The sequence below is a fragment of the Centroberyx affinis genome, unplaced genomic scaffold, assembly GCF_046629955.1.
Source record: "Centroberyx affinis isolate AG114_WGS23_722 - 3 ecotype Tasmania unplaced genomic scaffold, CSIRO-AGI_Caff_v1 ptg000718l_1, whole genome shotgun sequence".
NCBI lineage: Eukaryota > Metazoa > Chordata > Actinopteri > Beryciformes > Berycidae > Centroberyx > Centroberyx affinis.
Window position 1 is genome coordinate 265,270 of NW_027279335.1, and position 12,380 is coordinate 277,649.

General features: G+C 45.1%; 1 protein-coding gene across 1 annotated transcript in view; it reads right to left on the reverse strand.

The window, feature by feature from the left end:
• The window catches only part of cdh23 (cadherin-related 23), a 164,996-nt gene that overhangs the window by 87,515 nt on the left and 65,101 nt on the right, over positions 1-12,380 (reverse strand). Inside the window, exon 9 of the mRNA XM_071519622.1 lies at positions 9,745-9,823. Coding sequence (XP_071375723.1) covers positions 9,745-9,823 — 79 coding nt within the window. The remainder of the gene's footprint in view (positions 1-9,744; positions 9,824-12,380) is intronic.

A 12,380-nucleotide genomic window follows, 5' to 3' on the forward strand; every position in this document is an offset into this window, starting at 1 on the left:
GCATGCGGTGCTAACTGGCAGGGTTTGATTCTATGATGTGAGACTCTGGAGGATTGGCCATGCTTTCACATTACCGACAGTAGTGGACTGGAAAATGAGAAAACATGCCATGATTTTGACAAGTGTGGGACACGCGCTTGTCTACATGCGCGTGAGTGCACACACACACACACACACGCACACGCACACGCACACGCACACGCACACGCGCACACGCACACGCGCACACGCACACGCGCACACGCAAATACTTTATTTGCTTGTGGTGGCAAATTTAGTTTGTGTGCAATTGCTAGAATTGGAATTACAAGACATCAATAATCCAAATAGATTGCTAGTTTGAATAATCTCAGCAATAGCAAAAGAAGTGGAATAACAGGAGTGTGGATTTCATATTACACATTGATAAACACATTTAAATTCTTGTGTCATGAACAGTAAAGAGTGGGCTCATTTGCTGAGAACAGTTTCCTCATTGAAATTCTCCGCTCAACTTGCAAAGAGCAAAAGAGTAAGAGTGAGTCTGGAGACAAAGATGAAGAGGGAGAACCAGAGAAGCTAGAGATAGGACAGACTGAGTGCATTGAGTCGCGAAAGTGGAAAACATACATGTGTAGTTATTATTGCGCGAGAGAACAGAAGAAAGAAGGCATCTGATCTGATGAGTTCAATCAGCCGTGCGACAAGTGGATGACAATGACTTTCTCACAGCAATGAGCTTTTGAGGACAGCCGAAGCAAGAGTTCTCCAAGTGTAATCGCCATGACTAAGCCAGTGACAACTGTTTTCTCTAGTTTGTGACAACACCATGGGGGCGCTGGAACATTCTAGTAATGTGATATGGCATGCAGCCAAGGCTCAGAGTCTCGGGGCTAAGATTTTGTGTACTTTGCTAAATGTACACAAATTAGTGTCACTTTTAAGGATTACGCCTACAGGCAAATCATGTTGATGATGAGGTTTTAGTTATTGTCTTCAAACTATACTCACATCTCTACTCTAAATGAACAGGTTCTCACATGCACAGGCTTGCCTCTGCGTACGCGTATGTATGTATTAACACGCACCCCTCGGTGCCTGACAGCTCTCAGTTGAGGTGTGTGTGTGTATTTGTGTGTGTGACGCCGAGTGATAATGGCCCCGTGGGTGTCTTGCCATTGGCAGACAGGCTGCATTTCATGAATACTCAATGAACTAGTTTTATCAAAAGTTTCTCCTCAGAAAGTTTTAGGACAAATATCCCGAGACAAAGCGCTAATTACAATAACACAGTGATAAAGATGTATATGAGAAAGATGATAAAGATATCAAAACAGGGAGGAGGAGACTGAACTTGACACAGCACCTCCATTCTTTGCCCATGTATCCTAAACCATGCACATACAGTAGTTGTGGGCATAGCTGGCTGGATGCAATTTGACTGGACGCATTCAGTAGGGTGCGACCGCTTGATGAAGACCCCCCACATGTCCGTCGAGCTTCTTGGAGGACCAGCCTGGAAAAGGCCCACAGGGTCACTGCACAGGGCTGTGGAGGAGGTCCGTGTGTCCCTGACAGGGGAAACATACTCTCTCTGACCAATGGGATGATTTATGTGAGTACAGGCTCCCCCGCCCTCCTGCTGCTGTGGAGTGGTAAGAGGGGCTGGGGCTTTTCCTCTCTTTTACGACCCCAGAGCTGAAAAATCCACTCTAAAACACTGATAAGAAAAACAGCTACTGCCGATGTACCTTGCATTTCTGGGCCCATTTTGTAATTGGTGGTGCAGCAAGGGCTTCTTTCCAGATTCTCGATTTCTCACCGAGAAATACATCATAGAAGAGGTAGAGATACCAATTTTCGATGCACGACTTGTTGCTCTCTCCTCCTACTGTACATGTATAACTTACAGCTGAATGCAACATGTTCACACTCCTTCTCTTGGGGTTGTCAAAAGGCATTGAGGGACATGCAGGAAATCACTAACTGAAGTAAAAGTAGCTGAGGCAGGTTGACGGAAAGTGGGTCCACTAGAACAGCAAATTATAACACTTCGTCACAAAATAACTCCTGGAATGCACTGAACATCACAGATTGGGGATATATAAGAGTAACTGAGGGTGGAGTTTTCCTGTAAGAAGATGGGAAAGGAGGCAACATACTACATGCATGAAAGTGTCACTCTCATGGTCTTTGGAAGGGATGAAGATGTCGAGGTGAACGGAGGCTTTCGGTCCAGACGTTTTACTGAAAGGCTGCTGGTCGGTCCCTGCCATCTGCTGACAAGCATATGGCTGAGCTCCAGTGGAGGACTGTACAGGAGACAATAATGAATAACAGAAGTCTGGTGCACCTGGATCCAAGTACTGAGTCTGGGTCCCTGGCACACTTTGTTTGTTCACTGTCTCAGGCTAAGAAGGTTGTTGAGGTGGTTGGGAGAATGGTTTCAGGGTCTGGGGAGGTTTTCTAGAAGAAAGCATATCCAAGACTAGATAGATTTCCTCTCAGTAGCCAAATTGGCTATTTAGAGAACAAGGAAAAACAGATTCAGATCCTGTAAAGACAATGATGGGGCTGCTACTATAGGCAAACAGGGAACTCTCTGCTTTTTGGGGAATCGGGGGGTTTTGTGCACTTTTTTTGTGTGTGTGTTTCATTCCTTCCCTGTATTAATAAAGTGATTTTTAAAATTTATGTATCTTCAAATGATGGAATGATGGAAGCACACTTGTCAGGCAGTGAACTAGCCACGATGATGTAGGGTAGTATCTAACCTCTTCTCCATCAGCCATGATCCACTTATTATCTTAGTTACTTTGAACGATGCGTACTAGAGATTCCTAAGCGCTTCCTCTGTTGGCTCAGGTCCCAGACCCCACAGTGATTCTCACCCAGGTCACAGACAAAGCTATCAATCCGCAATCTCTAGGTCTCATGGAAAATAATCAAACTCAAAGCTATTGATTGGCGGCTTTGATCTGTCGGCTCAAGGTGTCAAGTTGTCTATTTTCAGCAGAGCGTTGAGCTGGCAGCGTAGTCTTATCTCTTCACTTTGTGTGAGCACATGTGTGTGCACATGTTCGTTTGTCTCTTTGGCTATAGGAGTAGAGTACAGTAGTTGGGATTTAGTCTTCCATCTGCTATTCTTTGCAGTGTGTCTGCAAGCTCTGTACAAAACAACATCTGGCTACAAAACAGCAGCAAAGGAAATTGGGTTTGACATCTGGAAATGTGCTTGTTCAGAAGCGGATAGCACAGGATAACGTTCTATTTCTCAAAGCCAGCAGCATCCCCTTTATCCCTAAGATAAATACAAATAAAACAGAACCTGCAACAGCAACACAAAAAAGCTGATGAATGCATGTTTGGGATGTTACACTGCAAAATAATTATTGTTTTACTGTAAGAGGACAACAACTGAGACAGGTTTAATCTTTTTTATTTTCTTATTTTCTTTATTGTTGGTCTTATTCTATTTTACATATGCGATGATTTCTGATTTCATTAGTATATTTTTTTTTATATTTTAACTGGACTTCTAGTATGAAGTGCTTACTGCATTTGAAATGGGCTAAATCAAGAAACTTTGATTAGTTGATTGACTGAAGGGAGATAAGAGTGGGGATCAAAATAAGGGAAGAGACCTACAGCATATCACAGCTGAGCAAGGTGCAGACTTGATAGTGAACAGAAACAGCTAGACTCGGGACTTTGCATTGTGCTGTGAGCAGTGTCCTGCAGACTATCTGTCTTCTCCCAGAGATTACATAGAGGTGGGCTGAGCAGAGCCTCGGAGCGACTAATTGAAAACCCAGAGAAAATCCCAGCGACACGACAGTCACAATGAGCGCTCCCTAAAGAATAACAGGTATTAGCCTTGTCCATATTACAGCTTTCCCGCTGATACAAGCCAGGTAGTGGCAGCCTGGAGAAAGAGGAATCAGAGCATCAGGGTGTAGCAGCACTGAAGGATAGAGATATGCGTGGAGAGGCAGAGAGGGGGGTGGGAGGGGGAAATAATCGCCTTTTCTACTTATCAGTCTCTGTCCAGGCGGGAAATGGCGTGGCCGTACCTGCCTGACCTATATGCTGGGGAAGCTGTAAGACAAGGCCAGTCCCACTACACAGGACCGAGCTGTCTGTCTCACTCCTGTGAAGGGGCAGACGGGCTGTTTGGGCTGCAGGCCAGGTAGGGGAGGAGGGGGGAGACAAGTTCCCCTTCTGCCCCAGCCTCAGGCCACGGAGGCCAGCGGACGCCTGTGGCTACACATGCTGTAACCAAGACAATGCCATATGTGGTCTCGCATTGCAGCTTCTGAGAAACTTCAAAATTGTGTATCGTTTCCTTTGGTAAGTGGAAAAATGAAGTTATCATCTTTTATCACTTTACACAATTATTCTGCTTGGGTTGCTGCAAATTAAAATCCAATGCGGTCAATTTCGGTGGAGCAATTTCCCGAACGGAAAAGATACAAGGAGAAAGGGTAGAGATGGAAAAGGGCTTAAGATGGGATTAGTTGTGCTTGTGTGCGACAAAAAGAGATAGCAACAAGCACACATAGATAAACAAGAGGATGATATGAAAGGCTTGGGGGATGTCCTCTCCTTTCATTCAGTTTGACGCTAGGCTGACTTTTCCTCTGCGTGTTCTTACACTATCATTACCGTACAGTAGAGAGGCTCCACAAACTCTACATAAGGGCTTAACTCTCCTCCTAGGGGGCAACAATGTGTACAACACTCTTGGACAAGACTTTTTGGCCTCTAGCTCTCTATACTTGCAATCACAGATGGACAAGCTCTTTTCAGAGCTGAAGATTACTTCCAACGGGCTGAATATGGGGCCTTCTCAGATTCCCTGAGGATCATACTCTCTCTCTCTCTGTGTGTTTGTGTGTTCATCCATGCATGTGAGTCTATGAGTGTGTGCAGGTGCCCTAACATGAGTGTGTATTGTGTGGACACTGTGCCAGAGAGAGTCCATCTGGGCGTCAGAGTGTCAGTCCCTTTGGTCACTGGTGTCAGTGAGTCTGACCGGGCCTGTCTGTGCTCCTGCCTCAACCGTCCTCAGGGGCTCGATGGGATGAGAGCCTGATTTCTTGGGCAGTTACTGTGTGTTTCTGGAGCTAAGGGTCAAAAGCTAAGGTACAATACACTGTGCATGGGAATAGAAACAAAGAACATTGCTGTAATCCTTATTGTCAGGGTCAAATGCCAGTAAAATCGGTCTTTAGCGGATAAATCAATTAAGGTCACCCGCCACACTGGCTGGTAACTTTTTCAAATGACAACATTTGAATGCCTCAGTTATATACAGTCTTTTTGTCCCTGCTGACCACCGTACACTCTCTCAGGCAATGAGCAAATCAAATCAAAGCAAAGGCGCCTGGTTCTCTGCCTGTTATGCTGCTCTACACAAAGTGGTGGGAGTCTAAAATTGGCAAACTTTTCTTCCTGTTTCTCCACTGCCAGGATAGCTAACTATGCTGATATTAGTAGAAATTTAACATTATTGTCATGTTGTGACATCTGACATGTTGTCAAAACACAAATTGGCATTTAATAAATTGAATTTGTCATATTTCTCTGAAAAATGAATATTAATTATTTTGGCCGGTAAAAACTATTCTTGGGAGGGTTTTTCATGTTTTTGTTTACCAGCCCTTGGCAGGTGAGGCAGTATGTTAATTACGGACAGTGTTCATTGTTCTAACACATGTAACACATGTGGTCTCAATGGGGATCATGTTGGTATGACGCAAGAACTGTTATGGGAAAAGCCCTGTCAAGGTCATTTAATATTCCTGACTGTGACTGGAGCCATAGCAACCAGTAAAACAGGAGTGAGCCAGCAGATATTTGATTCCCTGAACATACTGTCACTACACAAACCAGATACCTGAACACCTGGCCACGTCTTCTGTCATCTCTCCTATACTTCCTAATGGGGCAATTACCAGCAAGAGTCTAGAGCAAATTCCTGTCTTAAACAGGAGTTTTACGCACATTTACAGCCACTGTAAAAAGCATCATTTGACATAACATTGCCAGAAGTCAAATACGATTGACTCAGAAAATGTAATGGAAACATCTCCTCTTTGATACATGCGGAATGAGGAGTACTTGTAAGTGGAGTGCATTTGGATTTCACTACAAAAGACACATTTTTGGCCCTCTCTGAATGACATTAGTATTACTGGGGGAGATCTTGGTAACAGTAATTATTGCCTGAGCACCTCCATAAATTTTATCCCATCCATAAAGATTTGTCAGTGACTTTGCCCAGCTTTCCCAGGTAAAAAGGCCTTTGGAAATGTGCTATTCTTTTATCAGAGAAATCTCTGTGAGACCTCTGTGATTTAATTGTGCCTCCCAGCAATTTCAGGCATATTAATGTGATTACTGGTGGATTACAACTAAAGAAACCATTATTTTTTATCTTGTTTGTTTAAATGGTTTTGCAGACACTCATTATAAGGTTGTTGCTGGCATCATTTGGACTTCAGCTTTTATAATCAACTGTTAGAATTAAGAGGTGCAGGTGTCTGCATCATTAAGCATTAAGCGCAGCTGCATGTCACTGTTGCACATGAAAATCATCTCTGGTAATATCAAAAGCAATCGTAGCAACCTCTACAATGATGGATAGTGGGCAATTAGATCAATATCACTTCTCTGACAATCCCATGTGAAACTGATGCTGTTCAGAAAAGCTTTGGTCTGTGTCTAAAGGCAGGCCAGTAACCTGTAGGGCCAGATAGGAGACAACAGGCCTTCCTCTGAGGAATAGGCCTATCAGGAGTAAGCGAGTAAGATGTATAATGAGACCAATAGGTCAGGGGTCCAACAGGGGACACAACAAACCCTGGGGGCAGAGGATTTACTATGAGCGCCGCCCCCTGCATCTCCACTATCATAACAAACAATAACAACTGCAACATCAGAGGCAGAAGGCTGCAGTGATGCTATCTCCTGTACACATCAAATCCCAGATCAGCCCTCTGATTGGAGGAGAGAGAGGAAATCCTCATCTCGGGTCCCACGATCATTAGCATAAATCACCGCTGCAATTAAAACCTCGTTTATCTTAATTACTGAACTAATGAGACGAGTCCCGCAGGACTGAGTCGTGCCCTCTGAGGACATTCTGGGAGGAGAAGGGAGGCAAGCAAGGGAGGTGCTGTACACAGTCACACTCTCTGCAAACAAGCATGCCCTCTAACAAATCTGAATGCAGCTGTGCACATGAGCCTGCATACACACAGGCATATGTGCTGGTTTCCACGTGCAGGCACACACACACACACACACGCACGAACAAAGGCATCATCCGACAATCTCACCCTCCCACCTTTTTCTCCTGGCACTGCATCATCCTTCACATTCCATTATCTATCAAACTTATAATGATTTTATCGAGCCTACAGGCTCCATCTCCATAAGGGCTTAGTGCGGTGCTATAACTCTTGATTTTGCGACGACTGGGAGTACAACGCACCACCTAATTAATGTCTTTTTAATGCTCTTCTCCTCTAGAGCTTAAATCAGCCCTTCAACTTTGCAACAAACACAACACAATGCAACACATGGCAGGCGGCAGTAAGTAAGACTGAGTGGGTGTGTGTGTGCTGAATGGGAGCTGAGAGTTTATGGCGAGCCCTAAGAAGAAGTGGGCTGGGCGGTGTCCTGAGTGTACAGTAATCAAGTGCACACATGCATGAAAGCACACTCTCTCTCACACACACACACACACAACCAGGCACGCTCATGCACTCAGATTCAAATCCACAACCACACACACATTCACACATACACACACACACACAGAGGGGTCCTGATGGGGTCAAATTCCTTCGCTCAGCAGTGAGGTCAGCCAGTGACGCAGCAGATGGCAGAACAATGAACATCTTCATCACCAAGGTTCCCCTGGCGTGCCGGTCTTATCAACCAGCGCCAGCCCTTATCAGCCAGCTGGCAATGCTGGAGGCACCAATGTCCTACCATCCCTGCCATCTTGGCCTCTACAGGGGGCATGTAGAGTTTAAAGGAGAGAGTCCAGACACGGCTGTAATCCTGCCAAAGGGTATTTATTCTCACCACACAGATCAATGTTTCAATCCCGAAGGATCTTCGAGGGATTGTTCGTCCTTGGGGATCGAAATGTTGATTGCGGTGAAAATAAACACCCTTCAGGGGAATTACAGCAGTGTATGGGCTCTCTCCCGCAGTCAGCGGGAGAGAGCCCATACAGTGTGTGTGTTTTATCTTCATAGCAATGTAGAGTTTAGCCATGAGGGGGCAAGAGGAAGGATGGTTGATTCTTGGAGAAGCTTGTTAAAACCTGAAGGTTATTAGCTGTCTTCTGATCATTTCTCGTGACAAAAAGCAACAGAAAACATTTTTATCCAAAATGGATCGTCAGGTAAACATGAAGTGCTCTGCCTAGCTTTGAGTACGCTCTTCCTGCTACATATCTATGATAAGGACACATTGTATCCCACTTGTCATAGTTAGTCCATCTCTCTGTCTGTTAATGTCTACTTTACTCACTTCAGTCTGCTCACACTACCCTATCCATGTACTGATGCTCAACACAGCTCCACAAAGCTGAGTTTCACGTGACTCCTGAGCAGTGACTGTAGCTCATTTTACTTCCTTTGGAGCAAAATTAACTACAGTGAATACTTTAAGTGCAGTCTAGCTAAGCTCTAGTGACTATAGCGACTTGAAAGATGTTGATTCAAATCCCCAGAAGCTGAGAAAATCTGGGTGGGAAAAGTTAATGAGGAACGCTCTCCCCTTCATCGATATCTACCTTTGAGATGCCCTTGAGCAAGATACTCGACTTTCAGCTAGTCCAGTAGAGCTGCTCCACGGCCAGCAGCAGAAAAGTGTGGTTGTACTGGGAAGCTCCCAGGAGTTAACATGTGTAAACATTAATGCGACACTAGGAGTTGCATACAAATAGCATAGATGCAAATAAAATACAAAAACTAGAACTAGAAGGTTCTCAGAGTCCAAACGTCCACCAATGCTGAACAATTCCCCAAGTTGCTGTTACATCCAAAGACATCATTCGGATTTGGAATCAAGTACCTTTCTCCATTAGTTTTATAGTTCAAAATGGCAATCATGTAATGGTGGAAATCCCAGATCCGGATCATCACCAAAATCTAATCAACTGTTCCTTGGCCCAAGTCTATTTGTTCACCAAACTTAATGGAGATCTGTTCACAAGATTTTCAGATATTCAGCTGACAGGCAGACAAACTAACTAGCGTTTCAGCATTAAAACATATTCTGCACTACAGTCTTATCAGCAACATTCAAATTCTTCTTCGCTTCTCCACAGGTTTTAGCAGTTAGCAGTAACACACTATCACATTTTGCTCACATTGCTTGTGTGACACATACATTAAAGCACTGAAAACAGCACCAACATGCAATAGCAGAAAATTATGAGAACACCCTCTTTTGCTGACGGTGCAAGTTGCCACTCTGATAAACCATAATCCTGTTTTGATGGCACAAGCCAACTTGTGAATGACAACACTGAATGACGGCTGACTTCCACACAACTGCACCCAACAGTGATTAATAGCCGTTTATGGACAAGCCTATTCTCCAATTCTGAGGCACTGCTCTCTGCAGTCATTGATTGTTGTGCTTGATGGGACTTGTCCATTATTGCTGTGGGATTATGATAAGTAGTGATTGATTTCCCTCTCTGTGCTGTGGATGTCAGATTGATTATGTGACTCAGACCTGAGACGATGGTGTAGCCGATGCCTCTCGGTCGGCCCAGATCCTGGTCAATGGCTGTTATCTTCCGCACTTCGTAGCCCTGCAGAGACACACACACACACACACACACACACAAAACATACTGTATTAGCTGTATGCAATCTTCACAGTCAATATGCACACCTAATTACATGACTTCTCTACTTTGAGACTCTTGGCATCCTGTTCCTACAGTAGTTCCCATTTGTATCTGGGTAATACTTGTACCAATTAAATAGCCATAAACAACTAATTCCAAATTCATAATTTATGTTTTTTTGGTACACCGCTGCGTTAACAAATGTTTTTCACGAAACTGTAAAAAATACATGAGATTTCTGCCCACTTTTGGCCTTGCAGCCTAGCCCAGATGGCTGTGAACCAGCAGACTCTTCAACTGGGGCATCAAAATGTTTTAGCCAACTAGAGTCGCTCACATGCAATTTCCAAGTCAGAAACCCATTTATCCGGTGACGGTGATAACACATGAGCGAGCCCTCCTCCCCCACACAGACACACTCCAACCAGATCTGGCACCTTAAGAGCACCTAATTACTATTGTATTTCCAATACCTCACCGCATTTCCACGTTAAAAAGGCAGAAAACGGTCGCGGTCACAAAGGACAAACAGCATCACGGCAGGCACGTCGCAAATGGTCTTGTTTTTGCTCTGGAGTGGGTCATTAGCCTTTCATTGGGGTTTATTTCTCCCCTCATTGTTTCAAAACTCTCCAGCTGCGCCGGTGAGTCCGCAACTCAACAAAAACCATAGTATGACAGATGAAAAAAAAAAAAAAAGAAAGAGAGAGAGACGAGAAAGCTATTTGAAAAGTCTTTGATCCGCTGAGCTTCCTCGGCCTCCGTGCCTCAATCAGACACGGTGGTGATACTTAAAAACCCCTGTGCTGCAGAGAAAGATGGAGAGACACTCCCTACTTCCCATTTCCCTCCCCCTCTCTCCCTCCCTCCATCCCTCCCTCGCTCTCTCCCTCCCTCCCAACCTATCTGCCTCCCATTGATCCTGCAAATTGTGTCTGAGGCATGTTTATGCTCCATTTCTGCCAAAGCATCTCCTGTCATTGACCAATTACAGCAGAATCAATTACAGGCCTTTTAGAGAGAGTGATTCACACTGATCACTAGCTGAGAGGGAGACACACACACACACAGCGAGAGAGAGAGAGAGAGAGAGAGAGAGAGAGAGAGAGAGAGAGAGAGAGAGAGAGAGAGAGAGAGAAAGAGGGAGCCTGGGATAGTTAGTGATAGAGTGAGAGAGAAGGACAGAGATAGAGAGAGAAAGAGGAGAAGAGCTGATGCTGAAGTAATATGAGCAATATTCTCCAGCTGTCCACACAAGTGGAATATGTTCAATCAACCGACAAAGATACAAGCCCCCTGCAAACGCGCACACACACACACACACACACACACACATAAGCGCATCTCTCCAAACCCAAACCTATCCCTCTCTCCTTTTCATTTTTTCACCTCCGGGTATACAGTGCATTTCTCCTTCATCACCCCCCCCCCCCCCCCCCCCACACACACACAGAAAGACACACACAACAAACCCTTCTCCCTCCATTCTCTTTTTCTCCCTTTCTCCCTCTTTCCCATTTGAGCTCATTGTTTTGACAGCCAAATTGTGTTTGTCCTAGAAAGGGCTTAAACGTCAGTCCGAGCAGCGTGGATTCACGGCAACAGCTAAAAACTCTGCCCTGTGATTTCATCTAAAAAAAAAAAAAAAGAAGAAAATATCTTCTACTCCTTTGTCAAAGTTTTCAATGGATGACGGGTTGATCATTCGGAGAAAAAGAGAGACAGACACAGAGAAAGAGACAGAAACAGAAGAGAGATGGAGGCAGAAATAAGAGGGGCAGTGTGCACGTGTGCACGTGTGCACGTGTGTGTGTGTGTGTGTGTGCACCCACACCTTTGAGAAATGACCTATGACAGGGGTTCGTGTTTGATATCCCTTTACGTGTGAATGTCACGGGCCTTGAGGACAGTTGACACTCCGTTCCGTCACGTTACACCCGCGGCTTATCACCGCCGAACACTAGCTAATGGAAATGACACATGCCTGTTAGAATACTGCATGAGGGCATCGGGGGTGTGTGTGTGTGTGTGTGTGTGTGTGCGTGCGATTGCGTGTGTGTGCACTGCACAAGCACGACGGCACTTTTGGCCTGCGTCTCTCCATGTCACTGTGAGAACTCTTGTTATTGTCTCTTGTATCTACTGACGGGTCGAAGGGGGCTCGGGAGGCGATCTCTCGGCCGCTCACCTGCACTGACCTCGTCCCAGTAATAGGATTACACACTGCCCCCTACTGTCAGAGGCAAGAGCTACAGCGCTCCGAGACACAGCATTACACCTAGGCTCACTGGAGCTCAGCTGCTGCGAGAAACTAGGAAACTCACTCGCCGGCGTCAACTTTGTGACCCAACTCACTCTAACTCTCCTCAACTCCCTCCCTCCTGTCTCTTTATTCCTTCATCTCTCTTTGCACACGACACCTTTGTCCTCTCTCCCTGTTCTTTCGCCCTTACTCATACACTAACATCTCTCTCTCTCTCTCTCTCTCCACTGTATCCCTCGTTCTCTCTCTACCTCC